We start from the raw sequence: 26755 nt of genomic DNA, 5'->3' as shown, positions 1-26755 counted from the left end.
AGGAGAGGAGAGGAGAGGAGAGGGCACAAGAGTTTGAGAAGGAGATGAATGCCCCATGGCATTTTCCTCCTCTTTGGCCTACCCCTCCATGTCTTAAACACAACTTCTGGCTCAAGTGCTACACACAAATTCCTGGAAAATATGAACTTGTGTCAACTTGTGCAGCTCAAACTAATACAGGCCCACTTTTCTTTTTCCCCCCACTTGTCTTTTCATTTCTACAGCATAAATACCTCAAAACAATACCTCTTCTTGCAGAGTGGCAGAAATGATCTAATCGAGACAGAGGTGCAGAAAGGATGTAGTTTGGCAATAATCATCACAGAAGTCAAAACCTATCTTGGCCTCCAAGACCTGGAGCCTGCAGAATGAAAATAAAATGAAGAAAGCTTGTACAACTCACATAAATACGGTGGGAGGACTCCTGATGGGAAAACATGATATTGGAATTTAAATGAAGTGTTTTAGGTATTTAAGTGTTTTTAGTTCACCTAAATATGTAAACATAGTTAAATTCATTATCCAAATACATTGCAACATGTAACACTATTTAATTATCAAAAGGCAGCTCTCAAAATCTAATATAAGCATCTACTGCTTACAGAGAAAATACGTTGTGGAATGTGAATTTTTTTCATGTTTTGAATGTGAGTCGCTGTAGTCACTTTGAAACATTTATGTTTAATGAAATTGCAGTGTAACATCCAAATATGAAATGATTTCTGAAGAATACAAGGATGGAGAGCAGAAGGAAACCAAAAGCAACATATGACAAACAGCATTTAAATAAATGACAAACAGATGACTTGTGTTGGATTGCTGGATATGGATGGGTTTGGTTTAGTAGTAGTTAGTGTCAGTGAAATGTTTGGGCTGGAGCACCACAGCGAGCCAGTTGTATATGCAAATGTCAAGTTATACCATTGGTCGGTTGAACGCCACAAATTCCTGTATCTGTTTCAAACAAAAAGCCCTCTAGCATTTTATTCACACTCCAGCCATAAGCTTTTACCTAGTGTTGTTAAACTGTCACTTCTGCCACATTTCTATTTTGCTAAAAATGCCTTTATAGTTCATTTCAATTTGCTTTCTTAGTCCCACTTTCATTTTCTTTCTGTTTATCTTCTTTGCTTTTTAATTGCATATCCTAAGTGCAAAAAATTAAACTTTGTCCTTGTTCTGATAAAAAAAAAAAAAAAGTGATCTTCTGTCTTAAAATATGCATTAAAAATCTCAGTTTAAGATGCAGTTGTTATCATGACCTGAAGTTACTGCAAACAATAACATTTGGACAAAAAAAAAAAAAGGTCTTTCATGGCAGAATAATCAATAGTCAATAACAAAGTTGATCATTTTGATTTAGGCTCTGCAAATGTTGTCACATAGAACAGTAACAGACTTTGGGAACATCATCCAGATCTGAGTCATGATACTGTAGACCACCATGTGAGAGATCAAAACAAACTGACTCAAAAGACCAAAACAGAACAAGTTGAAGCAATGCTGTTACAGTTCAGTATACTACTGTACATTGTTGGATAATAAAAGTTAAAAGTGTAAATGAGATGACATGATAGGTTTATGGGAAACATACGTCCCCTGAAAATGAACAACAATAAAAAGATCTTGTCTGTCCCAGTCGGAGACAGAGCGTCGACAAACAGTGTGCTTTCAATAACCAGCATAATGCAGTTTTACATCAGACAGCAACTAAATAAAGATACATACAAAATTACTGTCAACTGAAGGATATGGTGATAACTGGCCAACCTGCACAAACACAGAGTCACACATACTTTCGCTCTCTCACACACACACACACACACACACACACACACGCACGCACGCACACACACACACACACACACACACGCGCACACACACACACACACACACATGCACATGCACTTACAGTATCAAATAAAAGCTAACATCCAAAGTGCATTATTAGCCCTGTATATCATAATAGATAAACAAAATACATCATGTACATTTCTTGATGCCAAACAAAGTCACGGAAATAAAGGTTTCTCTTTATTTACCCCAGAAGGTTTTATTGCCAAGCTGTTGAGGAAGTCCGCGGCAGCTGTTGTATCCAAAGTGCCTCTGAGAGAGTTGGAAGTGAGTAGTCTTGTCATCATATCTTTACATAAATAAGAGTCTCTGCTGGCAGGTAAAGCACGGTGTTGACAGCATTCTTCAAATATAATAATGTGATTCCATTTCCCTTTGTTTTTTAAGTAATTTTGACACAGTAGCAGAAAAAAAAAAGAGTCAAGACCAGTGTCTTTATCTTTTTTTGTGTGTGTGTTCATGTTCTATTAAAAACAGATTTATAACAACGTTTTTAAAGATTTTAGTATTGTGGGGTGGTTAAAATGTAAAGATGATCTGATTTTTGGTAATGCATAATCAAGAATATGATTACACTGTTAGATAACACTTATATTGTGAACTCACATGTCAAAGTAAAATGAAAGTACTCGAATTTGGGCCTTACTGAGATCCTTAATATATGATTTTACAGCATATTGGAGAAAAAAAACCAAAATAAAAACAATGTCTCTCAAGGACTTTAAATAACAGAGTACAATTTTTTTTTTTTAAATTTTAGGCTTAAAAGGTTTAATCATAGTCAGTGTAGCCCTTTTAGATGAGTAGTCAGTTTATAAAATTGGGTAAATCAGGCACATCACTATATGTTGATGCCTAACCCTCTTTGGTTTTAGATTCATACTGAGCTGTGTTGTTGAACAGGTAGTCGACGGGAGAAGACATACAAACTATGTAGTTAGTCAAACCTAGATTGAACATGCATAGGGCCTCTTTTTTAATTGAAATGGAACATTCTTTGGTCCTTTTTTTGTATAAACAAGAAATATAAAAATAGGTAGTTCAGAAAAGGAACATACAGTATTTGGCTTTCTGACGTTGTTGGCATGTGGCATCTTTTGAACTTTTGGCCAGTAGCTCTCATGTTTTAAATTATTCTGGGAGCCAAAAAAGACTGACTAGTATTTGAAGGGAAAGATTTTCAGGACATTATCATACTGTGAAAAACAAAAATATGAAGGATTACCATGACAGTCTAAATCCTTTCCTTCTTTCACAGTAGCCAAACTAAAGCAAGATCCTCGAAAAGTAACAGAAGTAGTAATAATTAGTAATTAGACTGCTCTCAACCACAGTTCATCAGTGACAGAGACTCAGCTCTTTTCGTACCAAACACTTCTTGCACTGGACAACACAACACCAGTGGAAACGACACAAGCAGTTCTCCTCAAACACTACCGTTTCCTCCCGGTAGCCTCGCTCGCAACACAATAAATCACAGCCGCTGATGTCCATGGCCGTGCTGTTGCACATGCGCCCCCTTGTTCCCAGTGAACCTGTTTTCCGATTTGCGAGGCAGAAATCTGGAGACTCGTCTGAGTAGATCAGATCCTGCTTATCTGGCGGCTTTATGTTCTGGCCGACAGGGATTAGGGTCTTGCCGTCGTTGCCGCCCATTACCTTGGAGGCGCCGTTGAAGCGCTCCAGCAGGCGGTCGCCTACCTCGCGGAAATGAGGCATCTTTTTCCAGCACGTGCGCAAGGTGCACGAGCCCGACAGTCCATGGCACTTGCACTCAGTCCGCATGTAGAGCTTTACTGCCTAGCAGGGGAAAGTGTGGAGAAGGTGTGGATGTAGGGTTTTGGGTGGTGGAGGGGAAAAGAGAGGTGAAGGAGGGCAAACAGGTGAAAAAAAAAAAAGTAGAGAGAGAGAGAGGGTTAATCACACAGGGGGAAAAAAAAGGGACAGAACTTTTACCCTGAAGTGAAGCAGAACTGCTTTTGACAAATGACAAGCTCACTAAAGAATAATTTATTATTGTGTTTTCATGATATATCACAGACAAAGCCACCAGATCATGCACACATTCACACACACACACACACACACAGACACACACACACACACACACACACACACACACACACACACACACACACACACACACACACACACACACACACACACACACACATACACACACACACACACACACACAAGCACGCACTGATAGATAGGTAAGATAAAAGCAGACGCTATTCAGAAGGAATTTAACTCCCCAACCCCCCTTCCCCTCAATGTTGCCTCTGGCCTTCCTACATCTAACAAGCCTTGACAACAGATCATTCACTTATACTGCACATAATTAACCCATCACACACACACACAGACACACAGACACACAGACACAGATTCGCGCACGCACGCACACACACACACACACACACACGCACACACACACACGCACACACACACACATACACACACACACACACACACACACACACACACACATGCAAACACACGCATACAAAATGTGTATACAAGTAGACAGACATTTGGGCACATCACAGCGTGCTTATTTCTCATCTTCTGGGAATTTGTGTGTAGGTTTCTTCTAATGTTCAAATGGTTTGGACTACATCCCAAAAATCCTCCTCCTCCCCTCTTCCTCTCTACCTGCTTTTGACCCCAACCAAAGTGAGCTTAGTGTCTCCATGTGACGCTTGCGCATGTGTCAACATTTCTGAGCTACAACAAGCGGAGATCAACAAAATAATGATAGCTATAAAGTAAAGCATCTTCTGAAAGACGTACTAAGAGGTATTATAAATTAATTCATCTGATAAAGTTGCAACTTAATCTCCGCTCTTTTGGTAGCATGTTGAATTATCACAGCCATAACTCACTCAGTGTTCACCCAAGCAACAAAGAAGAACGTTAAACTTCTACAGGGACTGTGGAAATGTTAGAAGCTACCTGCTCTCAGGCTCAAAAGCAAAATGTGTGGCACGCTCTTGTTTTTTTGTTTCAGAAACCTGATTCTTGTTAGAATATCAGCTTACGGCACGACACATATATGGCTGGAGGCAATGTCTTTCTCTTTTGCGTGTTTGTGGAATGAAGGAACATTCCAAAGGACAAGCAACACCTTTAGTGAAACACCTACAGTGAAACATCAGACCTGTGTTGAACACAGTAGCAGATATAATAATTTTTTTTTAACACATGCATTATGTTGTATTCCACAAAATGTAAACGGAAACCTGTGAAATTATCTCTTACCAGCCTCCCGGCCTCGTTATTGTGCAGGTCAATGAGCGTTCTGATGTCGCTCTTGCCCCTTCTCCTCTTGGCGTCCATAAACTGTTTTGACTTTTCATAGCCAAACTCCACATCGTCTCCGCAGCCGCCCCACTCCCACTTAACCCCGTCCCCAGTAGAGGGGGTTGAAGGTGGCCTCGGAGGTGCTCTGTTCCTGGTCGCCTCACAGCCGCACTGCAGCAGGTCTCCCATACTGCAGGCCTGGGTCACAGCGTGCGTCACGCCAGCAGCCGTGATGGCATAAACGAACGCCGTCTCCCGGATATCTACAATAACATGTAAAAGCAAAAGAGGAGTTTTACTTTAGATTGCTTGGACTTTTATTTAAGTCTGGTTTGCATAAAATGTTACCAAAATGCAGAGCAGAGAGTCATTTCAGTTATCTTCCAATATCAGATGCGTAGACCTGTAGAAAAATCTATACTTTAAACAGTTCCATTGCCAAAATTTAAAACACATGACTGAAACTTTCTTTCACTCTTTGACTTGATTGTTAAAGCGACAAGTTTATAATTTTCTATTACCACTTTCCTCTTTGTCAACTAAATATGAAACTACTGGCAGTAAAGTCAATATTAGTCTATTCCCAATAGACTAATTATGTCAGACTGTGCCTTTCAGCTGTATTCTATTCAATTAAAAAGATTGAACACAAAAACATTCAATGCAAACAACCTGAACTGTGGTGCCATTGCACTCCGGTTCTACAGCTTGACAACGCACCCGCTCACCTGCAAGTTTCCCAATTACAATTGCCCTTCTGTACCACCCCTACAGATTTAACGCCTTCTGACTACTCTGTTCCCTAAAAATTCAACGTTGTAAAAGCTATTGTGTCCACTTGCTCCATGAACATTACTGCGTTCAGGACCTTGTTGATTGAGCTATCTATCTTATTCACACGGGCATCACAGGCTTTCCACTTTCAAAAATTCCCTCACAGTGAAAATATATGCATGAAACTAATATCTATATATTACACAACACTATATTCTTGACATACTCTTTAATGGACATCCTCATGTCCTTCACAATAAATTGAAGGACAACGACGAGGAATGGCAGTGCGTCCAGTGAAATAATCTACTTTCCATCCACCTATTCCTCCAGACATCAGCGTCTGCACCCAGTCAGTCAATATCTCAGCAGCATGGAACAGGATGAAAGCAATTTCTACTCTGTCCTGGTTCATTACTACAATCTCAAGCGTCACTGGATTTGTGGTGCTGAGAGGATGGCTATTTCTCTCTCATGCACATGCATTCACACAGTCGCACACTCACACACACCACAGCTGCTGGTTTATTTTGGGTGCAGAGCTTAACACTCCTGACTAAAGGCATGTCCAACCACAACTGCAAATTGATCGTATGTCCTCCCCAGTGGCTTGAGCACCGTTCTCACCCTCAGCTCAACACTCTGTTCTCAGCTAATGTCATTCTCTCTCCAAGAAAAGAGCTGTTATGAAACCATCTCACTGGAATGAAATAAGTAGACATTGCTACACACGTCTTAATTATTCTTTTTCTTTGTTTTTATTGTACATTTGTGTACCATTGACTGTCACTGTAGAATTAGTATATTTTTGCTGTTAAAGTTTGCAAAACAAGGATTGTAATAATCATTCTTTTTCCAATTTTAAACAACACAAAACTACAACAATCTATAAACTGATGCTCCTAAAAAAAAAAAAAATCCTGTTAGCCAAAGCCTAATAAAGCATACTGCTCTGTGCCTCTATAGTTGTCTAAAACCTATTACATGACACACCGTACAAGTGACATGTTCCAACAACATGAGCTTTTCAGTTTATTTTGTGTCAAGCCCACATATTTGCTGTGGTGGATACTCATAATTGTCCCAAATGTCTGTTTATCTTTAGCTGGAAAAAAGCACTCATTAAATTCAGTTTACTCCTGTTTGGTAAGGTTTTACTACAAAACCACACTGCCCAGCTGTTTCAGGAAATTAACGAGCCTTTTTATAAAAATCTCAAGTAGGAACAAAAGATCTTGAGGGGTGTTGAAGATGGTCTTGCTGAATATTGGTCTTTTCTTGGGATTTGTTGACAATAAGAAACCAGACAAAGCCTTTACAGCAACATTAGCTCTGAGGCAACTTTCTCACAAATTAACACCAGCGTGCTAAAGTTTACATGTTTACTTGAGATGTTCAACATGCTAATATAGCATCGTAGCATGTAAACATGTGGTAACTAGCGCCAACCACAATGTAAAGCAGATTGTGTTGGGGATATCATTGCTTTTGTCCGTATTTGGTCATACACAAAATTTTATGACAATCAGTGCAATAGTTGGTGAAGTATTTCACTCATTTCAGTCAAATCCACAAATGTCAACCAGCGGATTGTGCGAGAGCAAAAGTCAGTCGATTACCAAAATCCATTAGTTGTTAAGATAACTCAGTCTGGTTCAAAGGGGTGGACCAACCAACAAATCAGCATTACCATCCAATCAATACAGCCTGAACATAACAAGCAAGCAGTAGGAATCGTTGGGGACCTCGATGATTTGAAAGGCAAAATTCTGTCAGGATGAAAGATGAAACACTTGGGGCTGTATTTGTGTGAGTCCATGTGAGTAACATTTTATCCATATTTTTGGGACATAAAACTATTCGCAAAAAGCAAGTCTTCATAAAATGAATCATATTTAAGTAGGAAGATTTGGTCAACGGTTAGGGTGAGATTAGATTTAGATTAAGGTTAAGGTTACAATCAGGCAAATTGGAATTATGGTTAGAGTTAGGCTAATTCACCAGGAAATGAATGTCTTCTACAGTGAACAAAACACGACTGTGAGAGAGTTTAAGAAAAAAAAAATATATATATTCCATCCTTTGCATGGTGTGTGGAGACTAAGCGAAAGGACTTTTATTTCTAAGAGCTGGAAGGCTGTGAGCGTGCAGTCACCACCGTCAACACTGCCAACTCCATATCACATGATTCAGTGAATGGGATTCATTAGGAAGGGTAACACACACACACACACAGAATGGGTGGCGTGCGACGAAACCTGCACACCCCAGCACGCCTTGATATCAATACCAGCTGTACACCCCAACACCCAGAGATGTCTTCAATGCAGGGCAATTTGTATAAGTTTGTGTGCATGTGTGTGTGAACAGTATTGTTCTATGTAGTTTGAAAGCATATAACTTTTACCAACAGTCAGCTTGTGTGCTCTTAATGTGGTCATTTGTTTGGGAGTGACTTTGTCCAGTGCAATTTCATGTGAATATATCCCTTTACATCTGTGTGGTTGTACATGTCGAGCATTTCTCCAACTGTGTGTGTCCAACATGCCCTTGTTACAGTTCATATCGGCCACACCTTATCGTTCCTGCTGTTCGGTAAAATAGGGCTGAGATTTTAGGAGCCGCAGCATACCCAAATCAAGGTGTGTCATCTCTGAAACATCCCTGGATCTATTTAGAGACACGTATGTGAAACACCAGCGCACAAGAAGTCATTATCAGTACACTATGCTGATGGTAACACAAGCTGCATTCAAACAAGCTGGAAGGCTGTCCACATGTCCTTAAATACACCAACGAAAGACCGCATTTAGTCAATGAAATGTGGATATTGCAAATGCCATGTTGATATTTGTTAAAGTTGCGTTTTCTTTCTTGGTAATACGAGCAAAATATCATGCCTCTAAAACTGGGCAAAGAAATTGAGCGAGTGAGAGAGACAAACAACGCACAGAAAGAGAAAGTAACAACAAGCAGAGGGTTAACGGAGAGTGAAAGAAGAGTAAAAGAAGCTATCAAAAATCTGATGATTTGAGGCACCCTGCTTCACATTTTCCTCGGAGACATGAATTCCAAACAAATTCTCAGCCGGTGGGTGTCTGGGCCTGTCTACGTCTGCTTCTAATTCCAAAAGGCCCTTCTGCAGGATTTAGCACATATTCTTTTAATAGCTTTTCAACTTTTAGCCAGTGATAGAATCATGTTCAGGTAGGTTAGATCAGAGACAAAGACCTTACAGTGCAGAAAAGCAAAGTTTGAAAAACACATTTGGTGACACCTGCTAGCCAAATATTATCAAGCCCAAATTTCTGCCTAAATATAAGGGTCTGGCCAGACTGCATTGAGGACTGTTTCCAGTTGTTGCATCCTCATGGGCATATAGACCTCAGGGTGATGTAGCAGCCTTTAAAGGTTAAACTTTAATCAATCAGCATTGACCCCCATCTGACTTTTGTTTGTGCGCCAAAACTAACCAAGCATTAAACAACATACCAACCAATGTCGGTGAATGTGTCTCCTCACATATATATCTGTTCTGTTCAGTTTGGGCAGTATTGTGTCATAATATGTTTTATACTCAAGTGGGTCTGAGAAAACCACACAATAGGCCCTGATCAGCTGGTGCGTCACGATCGCCAGGCGGAGGATTTTCTTTTATTCTGAGGCACTACAGTGAGTGTGACGTGCAGAAAAAAACAAGTGTTTTGACTATTTCATACCATGACTCCTTGGTAATTGTTGGCTTCCATTGTGCTGTTGACAGTTATTGTCCCTCAAGAAGGTCTGTTCAAGTTAACCATGTTTTGGATCAGGTCTAATTTCCCTTAGATCTATTCAGAATAGTCATGACTGTCCTCAGGTCCTTTTGAACATCTCTTTTTTATTTATGTATGGCGTCTCTTTATCACATATTATTTGAAAACCATGATAGTTATATTAATTAACTTTAAATACCAGTTGACTAAAAACAAAAGCAAACATGTAAACATGGCGGTACCTGTTTCTGTGTGTCTGCCAGTGAAGATTATTAATGAGAAAATTCGAAAACTTTTGACATGATTGACAACTGGTTTAATTAACGTGCAACCACCGCATAGCCCAGAGCAACAGTCCTTGTTTGTTCTACAGTACAGATTTCCACACACACATTGGCACACACACAATCGGACTTTCAAAGAAGAGCCGCAGCATCGCTTATGTGATTACCAGCATCACTGCATGCAGGCTGGCTCACACGGCGAGTCCTGACCGCTCCAGGGTCTGTATGTTATTTAAACAGAGCGGAGATCAACCAAAAGAGGATAATAACCAGCAATTAATGACAAAGAAGAAGTAATTTGACCTTGTTTTCCATGTGAAAGGTTCACGTCCAGAGAAGAGAACATTCTGATTCAGATGCAAAATGAGTCCTTGCGTCGACATGTTCATTCATTCACACTTGTCGCAATAAAGGTGTGAAATGGCAGTGTTTCAGTGATGTTGTGAAATCAACTAAAACCCCTATTCTATAAACATGCACACACACACACAACCGCAGACGCACAGATACACGTTTCCACACAAATTGTTGCTGGCTTGACGCAAGTCAAAAAGTAAACATTTGTGGCATGGTACGTTGCTGTGTTGTTATTTAATTTCGATAGAGCTAAATATGTGACATTATCATTCTAATCATCTAAAACATCATGAAGAATGAAATACACAAACACAGATGGCCAGATGGCTGCACAGTAATTAACACAGACTCACTTTAACTTCAATCTTCTTATTCTACTGACAAGCTACAGTTGTTTCTTCTTCAGAAACATGTTGACATACAGCAGTCATGCCGCTCTTTAACATGTCACAGACTTAATCCCATTTCTGAGGAAAGTTGTCTAATGAAACACTTGACATGACACGAGTGCTGCAAGATTTATGTTTGAACAGCGGGTGAAGAAAGCTTGATCTTTTTCCGCAGAAATGGGATACAAAAAACAGGATGGTTCAGCCTGATTAGTTGCTCTCCAGAACCTAATGCCCTGTTGCTGCGTTTTCACTGTATAGTTTGGAGGAGTTTGTCTTGTATGACCCTATCCCAAACTCACAGCGAAGTATCCTCGGTTCGAAATGCATTTTAAAGTAGTACAAAAACAAAGCAGGTCGTACACGCTTACATCATCGTGAACATCTATTTAACTGAGCACTTAGATTATTTGTGAACAGGATTATGTGACTGTTTAACTTCATACAAAGCAAAACACTTTTCTATCAGGCAAGTAAACAGGAAAAAGGATTATGTTCTGGCACCATTGTGTTACAAACAGACAAATTAAACTCATTGCCACTGATTTCAGTCAAAAATAATTTTCATCAGGGCAAAAGAAAAGAAATTCAGTGAACGGCACCAAGCAATTAATGCTGGTTTTTTTTTTTTTTTTTTTTTTAAATGTACAATGAAAAGGCTGCTATCTAATGGAGAACACTAAGCAGAAATAACCATAGCTGAAATAAAAATAGTAAAATATACAAAAAATATACATAATAAAAATTATATTAACTACAAGTCAGTTTCTATCGGACTTTAAAAATATATATATTTTCAGTGAGTTACTATGTGAATTTTATTTGATGAGTTACCAGAAGAAGCCCCCAGTGCACAAGCAGCAGGTGGGAGTGAAACTAAATTAGCAAACTAAATTCACACCAAAATCTGTAATACACTTGTAAGTCCAGTAGAGGACGCCGTGTCAGTACCACGTTTTGACTTGCCTATGCATGAAAAGTACACACATGTTTGACCAGGGGTGAAGAAGGTCACGTAGCAGAGATCGTGTGATAAAGTGCAAAGAGTAATAATGTACAAATAGGGAGGAGGTCAGGCTTGGTTGGACGGAACCATAGAAAAGTAAAGCCAATGCGGACGTGGCTTGACGTGCAATGCCACTGAGAGCCACTGGGGGTTGGCTCCTAAAATCGTGTTGCTCTGCAGGCTCCCTTTGAAATTGTCATGAAATACAAAGTCCAAAAATTTTGGAGTCATTCGCTAAATTTGCTCATTAGTGTTCTGGTGATCATTCTGAAAATAATTCCATTATTCAATATTCGGCCTCAAGGAGAGGTATATTTTTGGGGCGTGTCGATTTGATTGACAGGGGTGCTGTCAGGTTCCGACACAGTTGGGCTTGTGTAGTGTTTTCAGGTTGACAGTTATAGATGGAGTCAGATCCACCACTTACCCCTGCAGCTTGTCCAACTATTCTCACTTCTGGCTCCCAAAAAAACCAAGATAGCCAAAATGCCAAATTCAAGGCTTCAAAATGGCAGCTCAGAAACCAATTGGTGATGTCACAATAAATGATGATACAAACACAGGACTTCGAACTGGACGGCCGGTGTTCAAGTCTGTTTGAAAACCAAACTCAGCTGGGATTTCCTTTAAATAGCAGTTACTTATATAACTTAACGTATTTAACTCACGCAACATGTGTTAAGTAACTTATGTACACATGCAAAGTTACTTATGAAACATTGCTACATTGAGTTAAAATAAGATCATGCATTCCAATAATAGTCCCCTGACAATTTCTTATCAACTGCCTCAATACTTCAACGATAAGAGGAAGTAAGGCAGATTTTTCATCACATATCGTGTGTACCACCACATGTGCTATTTGAAACTGACTAGTGGTTTAAAAAAAAGTAGAGAAAACTCAACGACAATGCATGCGGCTCAAGCACTGCAACACACACGGACACAAAAATGAATGGACTTAAAAATCACAGACTGCAGCAGTTTTCACTCTGATTATGACATTTTCTGGCAAATAAAAACTCGTGTCATCAGGATATTCTGTAAGAATGAAATATCACAAAATCTCTAAATAGGGGTCAGTGAGGTTAAGTAAACCACTTAGAGAGAGAGTACATTAAATACAAAGGCCCTTTTATTTCGACATTTACTGGTACTAGTCTATGATAAACAGCCATTAAGAGCAGATCCAAGTAATTGAGGACAAAGGCTTCAAAACAGAGAGAGCACTTTGGCCTCACTTATAGACAGCCAGGAATTTATGATTAATTGCGAGTCTGTCTTCTGCTGGTAGATTCTTGCCCCCTTTTCGCTTCCTCTCTTTCTCAATCTATCTTTGTGTCTTCACTCTTTTTTTTTTTTTCCTCCTTTCTGTTTTACTCTGTCTGAGAGACTGACAACACTGGTGCTGTCGTACATTCAAATGAGATTAAGAGACAAAATAATCATAATTTTTAACCTCAACCAAGTTAGACTACATGCGTTACTGACAAATTATGTTTACTTTTTTTGATTTCCTAATATTGCTGAACGGTGTGGGTCTGGATATTGAGAAAAAACTTTTAAAGCAATTTTGCTTAATAACACTTGTGTCCATTAGCTTAGTACATTATGTAAAAAAAAAAAGACCTGCCTACCTTTTTTCTGATCTCAAAAAATATTAATGCAGACAATTATAAATTTGATTATGCATTGTTTGGAGTAGGACAGAGAAAATATGCCTCTAGGTTACATTTATTTTCAATAAATATACAAATGAATAGGTTCTTCTCAGGCATATGCAGACTATAGCAGTAGAAAGTTCTGTTACATAGATCTATTTGATAGCAGGGACAATCTAATTGCTATATTGCATATTCTTTATTTATGTAAAATGTCACCATTTTGACTTTGTCTCAGTTAAAAGAAACAAGGTTGCAACTTTAACACCAGTATGAAACACACGTTTTGCAAAGGCTTCCAACAGAGATGTTGAAAAATCTTAAAAAAACAATTTTGACTATTATGTTTATCTTCTCAATACAAGAAACTGTTAAGATTTTACATAACAAACCGCATTATAAGTATTTTGCTTGCTTAAGGGAACTTGGAATATTGTATGCTTACTGTTAGGCCAAGAAGTAATCAGACTTTTTCCAAAAGGGAAACTTATACAGCTTTGATCAAGAGCTTTGACAGTCATAATGTTCTATTACTGATCATTACAATGCAGCATGTCAGATTAATATGACTAAAATATGTCAGTTTTTATGACATTGATGACAGCTGAGAACAAAACTTCAGTATGAAGATCTTCCCCCAAAATGGGTTTAATAACATGTTTGGCCAATTTTTTTTTTTTTTTTTGCTGCATATCAATATTAAATGTTCCTTATTTGTTCACTAAACACACAGATAAAGGTCCTCTGTGATGCCAGTCAAAGAAGAGACAAGAAGCTCTCTATGAATCTAATCACACAAGAGAAAAACCAACACAGTAATTGCAGAAGACCCAGCCGTGACCCTACATCAGTTATATTACAGACTTCAAAGAGCTGGAGGAAGATGTTAAGAGATCTTAGGAGATATGTTAAGAGGAAAAGCAATCTTAGCTGATCATTTCAAGCGTGCCCAATCTGATGAAGAGGAGAGTCATTCAAGTGTGAATACGTCTAGTCTGACATACAACAGCTGCCCTTGTCTGTCTGTTGGAGTGCCATCAGACAGGGATCTGACCTCAGGCTGCAATCCCAAGGTACTCACGGCTGTGTTTTTATTTTTTATTTTTATGCAAGGACTTTAAATCCTATGAAAATATTTTGGAAGGACTGATAAAGAGAGCAAAGATGATTTGGGGAATTAATAGCCTTTCCATTAGCAACGTACATAAATTCAAAGAACTGATAATCGTGTACATTGTGGCGTTTTTTTAAAAACTGCCTTACCAAATCCAAACAACTGGTATGATCTGTATCATGCAATTTAGTTAATGGTAATTTTTATATGTGTTCAAAGTTAGTAAATGTCCTGACAACATTTCTGTTGAAGGAATGGATCGACATTTTGGGAAGTTAACTTCTCTTGATCAATATTATGCTCTTGTCTGTTAAATGCCATATGAAGCTACAGTCAGGTTATCTTGGCTTAATGTAAAGACTGTAAAGAAGGAGAAACACCCAGCCAAGCTATTTCCAAAAGTTAAAATACATCTCCTACAAGCACCTCTAACACTCACTTACGCTGTGTGAAAAACGAAACATCTTGTATGTATCGCAGTGACATCCCAGGAAATCACTGTGTCCTTAAAGTGTCATATTTATACTTTTCTTTCTGCAACTTATTTAAGTCAGCAAATGAAGTTGTTAAAAAGGCACTAATTATTGAGCTTTAAGGGTGGTGGTAGCCAGAATTTGTTTCATTTGGTCAGAGCCAGGATAGTTGTTCCCCTGATTATTGTTTTTATGCAAAGCTAAGCTAATGGGCTGCCAATTATAGCTTGATAGTTGACAGATAAAACACGAGAGTGGTATCAATCTTCTCATCTAACTAGCAGCAAAAATCAAATAAGATTAGTTCCCGTAGTCCCATAGTCAAGCAATACAGATACATTCATTCCTTCTTCACTTACCTTGCTGAAGTATTTTGCCAAAGTATTTGTTGTGGCTGGTGCAGTTCCACCGGCGGTACCGGAACTGGTACTGGCACTCCCTGACACCCAGCCTGGCTCCTTTGGCCACCTCGCTGACAATCTCGGGCTGAGTCTGGCACAGTTCAGCCTGCTTCCCCGCCAGACGCTTTGCCTTCCTGCAAATGCTGTTGGGGTCCATTACCAGTGGACTGCCCACTGCCCTGCAAAAGTTGAAACTGTGTTAGAGAGGGAAACAGTCTCTATGCTACACAACAAAAGACACTTCACACTGCTCTTTTTGTTGAGCAACACCTGTTAGTTCAAACAGTGAAATCTGTGGCTACAGTCATCAGCAGCCGCACACCAATGTTTTTTCTTTAGCTCGTAAGCCTGCCAGTTCTACCCACCACATCTCAGCTGTGGTGACAATGTGCCTCTTGAACAGGCACGTGGGCGACAACACAGCATAGTTTCCCAGAGGCATCTCAGCTCTGACGTCAGATTCACAAGTCTGTGTTTTGCTTTTGGACTGCACTTGGAAGAACTGTGTGGTCCTGACAAAGTTGGAAATCATATAGTTGGACGTCTTTTCAACGAAAGGTCATTCACAGTTGATGTTAATGCTGCTTAAGTTGATTTTGGTAAACCAGAAGGCAGACTTTCTAGATTTCCAGTTGATACCACTTCTCTGTAGATGTTGTAGCAGTTAAGAACTTCACCGCTTAAACCACACATATCCCTCAAATCAGCCCTCCTTCAAACCTCCCAGATTAAACCCGTAAAAATGAAAAGTGTATATATTATATTACAGAAAAGAAAGGAAAAAATGAATGTTTAAATGTGTGGCAAAATAAATCAAGCTTGCTTCATGCAGTTCAAATATTTAACACATTAAAATATATATATATACATCTTGCATTTTATGAATACATCTGTGGACCTCCTCCACAGCTTTGACAGATGAGTGTATATAATAAAGATAAATAGTTTATTCTAACTCTTAATGGGAAAAAAGGGGCTTGGCTCCACAAGTTAGAATAACTGCCAGCATTTGTGGCCACTTCAGTGGCATAACGGCAAAGTGGCTTTATGAGATTACTTTATTTCCATTCTTTCTTTGGTCCCTTAGCTATCACCCACTCATCCCTGTTGCACTGCAAACTTAGTGGACATTAAACACATTTTCTCTCATACTCAATCTCAGTCTGGCCTCCACTTTTCGTCCCTGAATCTCAGCAAATGGGATCTATAACTTCTACGTTTTACAATGAAATAGAAAGAAAAAGCGAGGGTGAACAAAAGGGCTACCTTATAGTTTTTCATTCAGCCTTGTCCCTGTTAATCACACCTCCTGCTATCATTCATCTGCCTTGAGAGTTTGTTTTAAGAAGCAGAACAAACACTCCTGTCAATCCCCTCTCCTGGCGGTCTGATGCACAGCGAGGCATTTGCTCTCTCTCACACACACATACACACACACACACACACACACACACACACACACACACACACACACACATATGCATGCACAATAATTCTAGCACCCTGTGCATTTGAAAACCTATCTATTTTTTCATATTAATAAAATGACATGACAGGCTAACATGTAAGCAGACAACAGAATACAAACACTCTAAACACTCTTCATAGGACATCTTGTGACGATCCTGTCATGGTAAGGCAGGTCTGGAGGCAAACTGTAAACACTGTCCCACCAGGACTTTAATATATGATAAAGGTAAACAAACTTGATTACAGATATTTCATCCTGTAAAAGGAGGAACAAATGTAACACATAATTAGCATGATGTCAGGTGTGACATCGAGAGTAAAACAATAATAAATGCACTGACACAAAAGCGTACATACGTACGCTTGCATCACAGCCAGCATGCAGTGTCTGCACAGACACATATTTGGATGCAAACTCTAGCGACTCCCACTTTTCCATTCCTTCTGTGATTATTGAGTGTGTATTGACAACATCGCTATGGAAACAATAGTGTATTTCCAATACAGGTGTTCTGTGTATACAGTGTGTGTGTGTGTGTGTGTGTGTGTGTGTGTGTGTGTGTGTGTGTGTGTGTGTGTGTGTGTGTGTGTGTGTGTGTGTGTGTGTGTGTGTGTGTGTGTGGTGCTTACACAGATAATGAAATCATACAGACAGTCTGTGGGTGTTAATTAGCAGGTTCAGAAAGAATACTTAGCAACACACACTCCTACTCAAAAACCACTTATTATCTCCCCACTACCATCAGGAAGTAAGTGTGAGAGTGTGAGACAGACACAGAGAGAATCAAATTAATGTCCATGCATGCAAATTTATTTCTGTGCAGACTGTTTGGGTTTTTTATGGATGTGAAAAAGAGAATTGGCTTGTTTGTGCCTACGCATGTGTTTGTGCATGTGCCAGGGGCAGCGCTGGGAAGTCAGCTCTGTCAGCAGCTCACAAAAGCCAGCCGGGTTTTTATAATGGGAGGTGTAGAGTTGTAAAACTAGTGAATGCACTGGATGGACTTTTGTTCTCCGAGTCCTGTGTCACTGCCAGAGAAAGAAAGAGAGCCTCGATGTGAGAGAGACAGAGATAGTTAGAGGGCTTTGACAATGCCAGGAGACATTTCTAATGAACTCTTTTAGTGGAAGAGAAAATACTGCAAAGTGAGCTCGTCAAAGAGATAAAGAATATTGTAAACATTTAATTTAGCGAGTGGACCTGTGGGCCATTACTGCATACTATTCATCAGTCATTTGGGCTTTACCTAACCACACTCTTTTTTTCCTTTACCCAAAAAACAGAAATGTCATCCTTAAAAGGTTGCATTGGACATCTTTATGTATTACTTTTAGTGATTTCGTTGGTGTTTCTGTTTTTATTATTTCATTTTCTGTCTCCTGTCCTACATTTTTTTTCATTTTCTTTTTACTACATTCAAAAAGGCAAGCTGTATCTGAGTTGTACCTTTCTGCCTTGCATGAACATGTTTTTCTCTCTTAATGGTCATAATGCACCATGTGATAACAGCTTTACTTTTAAGGTTAGGCTTAAAACTCTCCTTTTTGATAAAGCTTATAGTTAGGACTGGCTCAGGTGACCCTGAATCATCCTGACCTCAACACATAAACACAGCACATTCCCATGCTGCAGTCTGCTTTGTTCTTGAGGTCACATCAAACAACTTAATCAATTTAAAGAGTATTTTCTTCAGCCTGAGCAGCTGGAGAATAGTTTGAATGGGATACCTGAAACAGTGGAGAAAGACACCAGCCAGAGAAGAGAAACAAGCAGTAGCAGGTTTTTTAACTTGTCTCTTGGTTAATTACAGCTGACATTGTTTTGAAACAGGAAATGTTTTTAACTTTTGAATAATTATGACAAATAACAAAGTAGCATCTTATTAAAATTTCAACATTAACTGCACCAAAAAAAATACTTTTTAACAAAGTACACTGGAGTCATCCCTATATTTGAGCTGCAGGATCTTTGGATAGTGCGTGTTGCACCGCCTCAGAAGTTTGGAAACAGGGCATGATGAGGAGAGTGGGCATGGTGGAAGTGAGGTGAACTCAGGTGGAAAAGTATATTGCTGTAGATACACCCAAAAATGGTGTGCATTCATTGGATAATGGGATAAACGTACTGCTAAGTGCCCAGCATTCTTGCCCTTGTTTGGAGAGCAAAACAGTAATGTGCATCCCCGAGGTCAGGTAAAATATGGGAATACTTCAGCCTCCAAAAAGTGCATATTGCAGGCACAAAGGAAAGCAGGCAAAAAAAGGAAAGGTTTAAAAATATTTTGTAATATGATAACAAAAAAAATATTTTTTTAAATGATCAAAGCGACAGTGGCTGAAGGAAGTTCATGTGTCTGCATCCTCAATGAAGATAAAAAAAAATACTTAGGATTGGTCAACTGATGACTTTAGAGCATCAAAGTTACCCTCTCAAAGCTTAAATCATCAAAATGTGATCTATTAAATGTATATATGAATACAATACATGCACAAGATGCAATTTACATGCACATTTATCCAAACAGGTGCATTTAGTACAGTGCATACGTGCTTGCTGATAAAAACCTCACACACACTTCTAAACAGGAACTTCAAAGTGAAACAGTAATCAGATCCTCTCCATGCAAAGTGCCACTGTGCTTCAGTCAGTCATTTACGATACAACTCCTGAAGAGATAACTCAGGGCAAAACACAGAGAGGGATGTTCAGCCATTGATAGTATGCGGGGGACTTTAAGGAAACACTGTCTCGCATGAGCATTCTCTGTGATGATAAAGACCCAAACAGTGGCCGAGGATCATAGCAGCCAAAGATAAAACAGGACAAAGATTCAAACGTACTCAAATCAACAAAACTATCAGTGCGACAAATCCACAGCTGATCCAATCAAGAACTAAACCCTTACAGTATCTACAACGGCTGTCTACATCGTTCTCTATGGGGTTATCAATGTTGAGTTGTATGTACGGCTTAAAAAAAACTTCAATCAGACACGTTTTTATATTTAAATATTTAAAAATATTTCAGATTTAAGGCAATGTTAAAAAGCTTGGATTGACAGTTTTTTATAATGTTGAAATAAAAAAAATAAAAAAGGTTCTAAATGAAGATATTAGAAGTAAATGCCTTATTCAGTGTTTTCTGGGCTCAGAGGTGGGTCAGAAAGAGATTAAACATCGGTGCTCAAAGAGACCTCAGGTTTCATTTAAGATCTCACGGCACCATAGATATAGAGCTGTACTGTACGGGGCCCTTCTTTTTTTCACTCCACCCACGAATGAGTGAATTTCATCCCTCCTTAATCCCTCAAGTATGCTGGAGATGAAGAGAGTCACGACAAGCGCTAGTCTGAGACGCCAGAGTGAAAGAAAAAAAAAGGAAAAGGGTCAAAGAGAGACAGCGAGAGAGAGAGAGAGAGAGAGAGAGAGAGAGAGAGAGAGAGAGTCTAAAGATGGAAAAAAAAGACGCTGGGGGTTCAAGGTAAGATAAGAAGGGAAGAGAACCAGATACAAACAGATAAGCAAGGGTATAAATGTGCTGAAAATCGAATCGCATGTAAAATGCATCTGTTGGCACAAACAGAATTTAAAGATTGGAACAAATTCTAGGTGCCTCTCAATAATGACCACGCTTTTTTTGTCTGACCCTGCAGTCTGGGACATGTCTGTCACTTTCAGCGATGTTCGATCATGCTGTTGTTGCTGATGTAAAACAAGGTCGAGAACAATGGAATCTGTCATGATGAAACGTTTCAGCTCTCATAATTTGCAATGCTCTCAGTTTACACAGCAATTAAGTGTGACCAGCAAGAAACCAACACCACCAAACCAATTTCACATGAGAACAACATTTGTTTTGTTCTAACGACGGTGACACACCCAACAGCACTGACAGCCAAACGATACAGAGTCCGAGTATGGATGTATTCAGATAAAAAGGGGTGAAAATAGTGCATTGATGAGCTCAACACTAGCTACGGATGATAGAGAGCAAGTGTGACTGAGAAGAGTAAATAAAGTAAAATATACCTAACTAAAATTAATAGGGGCTACTGCACAATCACTTTTCCTTTAATTTTAGCAAATAACTTCAGCAAGCGCATCTGGCAAGATGTAGGTTTTCTATCCTGAAAAAGATGCATGTTGATCTGGAGTCATTCCTATGTTCCCATGGCACTGTGTTCTTCAGATTTATATGGCGCATAGTGGGGACATAACAAAGCGTCCTGTGTTACCCAATTCTACATATACGTCCTATGTTCCCTAAATCCTATTTTCCCAGGGTTCTATGTTCCTAAGGTCCTATGTTTCCAGGGTGCTATGTTCCTAAGGTCCTATGTTTCCCTTGGTCACATATTCCCAACATCATATGATCCCAGTGTTCTACATTCCCTGGATCCTACGTTCAAAAGGTTCTATGTTTCCTGTGTTTCTGTGTGGGCTAGTCTGGTTGGGTTAGGGTTGAACTAGGGGACCTTGGAAATAGATGTGCTCCCATTGCTACTACCTTTGTCAGTGTTGTTTGTCAATCATCAAAGTGGTACGAAAGATTGTCAAAGTGACGACAGAATGATTTCTCTCGATACAATCTGTAGACATTTCCAGTGAAGACAAACTTAGTATTAATGTCATGAAAAGTACAGTTACAATCGTATTGTGCCTTTTTCTCTGCTACTATTTGGACTGTCACTAAATCCCAGTGGCCTCAAATATTAGCAAAAATTCTGTGTTTGCACCGGACACGGTGAGGTTTCTTCTGAACAGAGAAGTGACTAATTTCTCAAATATTAAGCTGTCAGAAACATGCCTTCGGCATGGCAAACTAAGTCCTGATATTTGATGGGTAAACTTGCAGTATGACGAACGAGAACAGATCAGAGAACTGTGAAAAGTTTAATTTGTTACACAACCACTCTAAAAGAACAGGATCATAGGAATCAAAAGTCCTCGGACCTGACACTGAACTCTGTAAGGCAGCAAAATCTACAACAATGAACCCCAATGTTAAGGCTACAGCAGCTTGCAATATTACAATTACATTTCAAGCTGGCTTGTATTCCGAACCAGGTTTGCCTCTCTCCAAATGATTGACATGTTTTGACTTTTCTTGGACCATTTTTGTCTTTTGCTTTGTGTATTCTTGACTCTCGAAAACACTGTTGGCATGAAAGTCTACAAAATGCATGCATGCATGCTCAAAAGAGCAGACACACACATGCAACCCAACACACACACACACACACAACCAATTTGATTTCAGTTCTTCACTGTAGCTGATGCCAAACCCACATCGTCATTTAATCTTTATCTGTGCCCATCTCTCTGGTCCTGATTAGACATTTAGCTTCTCAGAGCAGGACTGAAGCGGACAAGATAAGATCTGTTACAATGAAACCCTCCTCTGGTGATGATGGAGGTTCTTACTACACAATCTGTGCTTGTGTGTGAACGTGTGTGTATGTGCGTATACAGTATGTTCCCATAACTGTGACTGAATAAGTGTACATCACTGAGTGCATGTTAAACAGATTAACCCACTGGTTGGATGTGTATTTTGACTGACACACACACACAAAGAAGAGAGCTTAAACACACACACACACACACACACACACACACACACACACACACACACACACACACACACACGCACAAATGCAGTGTGTGCGTGCACCTGCGGCCTCGTGGCACGCTCCAGGCGGGCTGTCCGCCAAACCACGGCTGTGACAGACACGCACACGCACACGCACACACACACACACACACACACACACACACACACACACACAACAGAGTTGGCCCTGCTAAGCACTGCGGTCAAAACTAGCATAACAGAGCAAAGACATTCCTCACTCCTCTCTCAGTGTCTGAGCGGCGCTCTCTGCTCTCAGGCCAAGTGATTAGAGCGCTTTAATCAGGAGAGGCTCTGAAAGGACGGCTATCTCCCAGCATTTCATCTCTCTCACTCGCTGTCACTGACTGCCGCTTTCTCTTCTCCTTCAGCGACAACCTATCTATACGATAGGCATTTTCCTTCAAAAGGCAGAAAGAGATAGAGACATTGAAAAGGAGCGAGCCCGAGACAGAGAAGGGGAGAGATGTATGATGGTATGTCCAGCATCTTTCAACACAGAGAATCATTGTCCTGGCAGACGGCAGAGCAACCCACAGGTGTGGCTTCACCCGAGCTGCACCACAGTCGGCCACTCTGTCTGTGTGGAGCTGTGTGTGCGCTCTATGTGCCCACTCGTTTGTCTGTGTGAGCGAGTGTGTAAGTGAGCCGGCGAACAAGTGAGTGAGTGAAAGAAGATGACAGCGTATGTCAATGGGGATAAAAGGGAAGTAGCTGATTTCTTAGTGTTGATTCCCTTAATCCACCACAGCTTTGTTTAAAATAAATGTGCCGACTCCTGTAGAATGTACTGCAGATTAAACACACACACATAAACATTATAGAAATGCAATTCAACACTGACACACTTCTCTTTTTGATTTAGATTCCGCTTTAATTCATGACAGGACTTCTACAGATTTAGCACAAACCTATGAATTGACAGATCTGAAATACATTACGCATCGTTATTTTTCCCTCTTTCCTTCCATAGCTGGGTCACAGCGCTTTTCAGCGACCCGTCTGGCTACTAGTATCTTACTTGTCTGAATAAAACACACTGTTTTGGCCCCACATCAACACTAACACACACTTCCGAAGAAAAAAAGTCACAAGAAAATGTCTCTGAAAATCCCATTTTTGCTTTTAAGTGTGGTTCAGGAAAACTGTTGTTGTGAAGACAACCTTCTTTCACCTCAAGAATATTTTTAATAATTAATTTTAGATGTCAATATAACCAATCTAAAGCACACATGTTGTTAATAACCTGTATTCATGTTTATTTTGTCAAACAACTTTAAAAGTACAAGACTGAGCAACAAAACAGGGTAGAAGCTGTGTGTTTTTAAGCTGCACTTAAATTACTGTTTTCAGTTGACTAACAGCATGAACAAAAACGCCAATGAAAAGAGAACAAAGCACGAGTTTGGCTTCATGAAATTACAGAATCGGTGTGTGAACGTGTGTGTATGTGCATATACAGTATGTTCCCATAACTGTGTGACTGAATGAGTGTACATTTCTGAGTGCATGTTCAACAGATTAACCCACTGGTTGGACGTGTATTTTGACTGACACACACATAAACACACAAAGAAGAGAGCTTAAACACACACACAAATGCAGAATTTGGCTGTTTTTTGATGTGTGCTGTTACATGTAAACTGCATTTGCAGATTTTTTTTTTTTTTTTTTTTATCTTAGTGTGGACACAGTCTTCACTTTTTGCTCAGTGACACCTCAGAGCTTGAACCCATGCCCTTTTCAGGGCGCTATTCATACTCAGTTCCCCACCCTGTAGTCTGAGCATTAATCCTACTGGTCCATCAGCACACATTGTTGACTCTGCATTTATATACAAAGGAGAGATCCAGTAATTTAGCCAAATTCATTCCATACACAGTACATTCTGTAGATAGCAGCAGGAATTATGCATTTTCCCTAATAATGGTCATTCGTGGTAATTCTAATCATCCCCTTAGGTTACCTGAATTTACCTCCCATCTACACTTAGTGACACAAAAATGCCAACGTTGAGGAGATCCATCTGCCAGCCATACAAGGACAGAGACTTACAGAGCCTCCGTGACACTACATCCCACATTGACCTTGACTGGGCTGTGAATGAACAGTGGGAGGATTTAATGGAAAAAAAATATCACAAAGCTTCACATTCAAACACTGCAGAAGTGTGTGTGTGTGTGTGTGTGTGTGTGTGTGTGTGTGTGTGTGTGTGTGTGTGTGTGTGTGTGTGTGTGTGAGACAGAGAGAGAGAGAGAGAGAGAGAGAGAGAGAGATATGAGGGAAGAAACTTTGGATGTTTTCTACTGAAACACTACACATAAGACAAGAAAGCAGCAGACAGACAGAGGCCCACATGAAGAGAAAATATGTTATCAGCAGATCTGCTGGGCCTGTCTGTCTGTTTGTCTGTCTGTCTGTTCGACTGTCACACACCTTGCGGAGCTGAGCCTATATGGATTGTTTTATGATGACATATCCACTGCGCCTAGAGGGCCACCTGACATTCCTCACCCTGAACTCTTCTACACACACACACACACACACACACACACACACACACACACACACACACACACACACACACACCATCAACACCACCACCTCCACCAATCTCCAAGTCCTCTCTGTCACTGCAGGCAATGAGCAGCACACACCTCTCTCACCTCCCTGTTTGTCTTTCTCTTCTGACCTGGTTCAGTCTGTTGTTCGCTGCACATCTTACTTTTCAAAAAAGATGCAACTTGACTGACTTCCTCACATTGGGAAATCACATTACTCAGTTTAATTAAGACTCCTATTTTTTTTGCGTTTGTTTAGGAGCATTTTTGGCTCCATGCTGGCACTTTGCAGGAAATTCCCAGCTTATCAATCATTAGTTAATTATATATCACTACTGGCCAGACAACACAGGGGAATGCTTGAATACATTATTATTATATTATATATATATTATCATTATTTCAGAAATAAAATTAACAAGTAGATTTTATTTTAAGGTTAACTGCCCCTTTGTATTCCCTTTATTGAGTTGGCTCTCATTTGCATCCTGGTAGCCTTGATTGCGGAGCTCATTTTCTCAAGATGATCATATTTGACTTTGGGCAAGACATTTAGGAAAGCCCAGGAATTCATTCCAATACTGTATTTAAGGGAAAGCCGGTAAGCTAATGCTACGGGATGGTGCTGTAAATATATATTTTTTTAAAGCTGAATACGCCCCATTGTGCACATAAAACACATACAAAGTAGGCTAAGTCAGGGGGGATCATTAAAATCACAGGTTGAAATGAGGCAGAGAAGCATAAAACACGTGGTAAAATACACACTTACCACCAGAGTCCGATGATATTGACCGGGCAGAGCAAGATAAAGAACAGGGCCAGCTGGATCCGCGATAGACGAACAGTCATGTTGAACGCTGCAAATCCTCAAGGAGATTTCCCAGCAAACTTTAAAGTGACGAGCACAGCCAGTACCGAGTTAGATTATTTCTTAAATACATAGAGGGTCCTTGTTTTTGTTTTTTTTTTCTGACGGAACGAATCAGTAAAAGCTCGCTGGAAACTGTCTGTCAACGAGAGCGCGAAAATCCAACTCCTCTTCGGTCAGGCGCATCTTAATGCGCAACGAAGTTGGTCAAGAGGCTACTGAAGAGATGTCCGCTTTCAAAGGTGTGGTTAACCTCTTCATTGTCGTTCTGCTCTATCTGTCGCAGCACATTACGTGCTTTCAAAGCGGTCTGAGGAGGAAAGAGAGCACTGGAGGCAGCGAGGTCTTATCTGACTGCGTAACAGCGCACGAATCAGGTCCGGTGGTGAGGATACTCGGAATCTCGCCACTCTTTGGGGATCTTTTTTTAAAGTAAGACATTATAATAAAGACAGATAGGAATAAGACGCGTCATTTCCTATAAAAATAAATAACAAAAATTAAACACGTCGTTTGGTGCAGCGAGTTGCTGGTCGTTCTTTACGCGCCCTGAACTGACGCACGGATGAAGCGCGTGAAATAGTTTTCGGTGCCCACCGGCTGCAGGTAGAGGCGTCTCTACTACGCAGTCTGTCAATGTGTTTTCTTTGGATGATGAAGGGAGAAAAAATGCGCTCCTCTCCTTCCACCTCAGTGTGACGTCGCTCCGGGCGAAGCGAAATCCTCGCTGTCACTCAGAGAGAGAGAGAAAGAAACTGCAATTAGTTTTAGGAGGACCCGTCTGAGAGCAGAGACGGGTTAACACACACACACACACACACACACACACACACACACACACACACAC

General features: G+C 40.0%; 1 protein-coding gene across 1 annotated transcript; it reads right to left on the bottom strand.

Moving 5' to 3' along the window:
• Positions 1 to 605: 605 nt before the first annotated feature.
• On the bottom strand, positions 606 to 26389 carry wnt6b (wingless-type MMTV integration site family, member 6b). The gene is made up of 4 exons (XM_069154749.1): positions 25810 to 26389; positions 15333 to 15553; positions 5119 to 5423; positions 606 to 3654 (listed from the first exon to the last, which is right to left on the bottom strand). The coding sequence occupies exons 1-4, from the start codon at positions 25887 to 25889 to the stop codon at positions 3193 to 3195; spliced, it is 1068 nt and encodes a 355-aa protein (XP_069010850.1). The 5' UTR covers positions 25890 to 26389; the 3' UTR covers positions 606 to 3192.
• Positions 26390 to 26755: the final 366 nt, after the last annotated feature.

Source organism: Embiotoca jacksoni, unplaced genomic scaffold (genome assembly GCF_022577435.1).
Source record: "Embiotoca jacksoni isolate LCO1_2020_lvr unplaced genomic scaffold, fEmbJac1.0.p SCAF_2, whole genome shotgun sequence".
NCBI lineage: Eukaryota > Metazoa > Chordata > Actinopteri > Embiotocidae > Embiotoca > Embiotoca jacksoni.
The sequence above is the reverse complement of the archived record's forward strand: the minus strand, read 5'-3'. Positions and strand labels throughout refer to the sequence as shown.

What these genes read in the sequence shown, in the direction of transcription:
- wnt6b (XM_069154749.1), bottom strand. Translation starts at nt 25,889, where the DNA reads ATGACTGTTCGTCTATCGCGGATCCAGCTGGCCCTGTTCTTTATCTTG. An exon ending in AATATCATCGGACTCTGGTG is followed by an intron (nt 15,554 to 25,809) that starts GTAAGTGTGTAT and finishes CAACTTTTGCAG; the next exon opens with GGCAGTGGGCAGTCCACTGG. An exon ending in ATAACGAGGCCGGGAGGCTG is followed by an intron (nt 3,655 to 5,118) that starts GTAAGAGATAAT and finishes TTCCCCTGCTAG; the next exon opens with GCAGTAAAGCTCTACATGCG.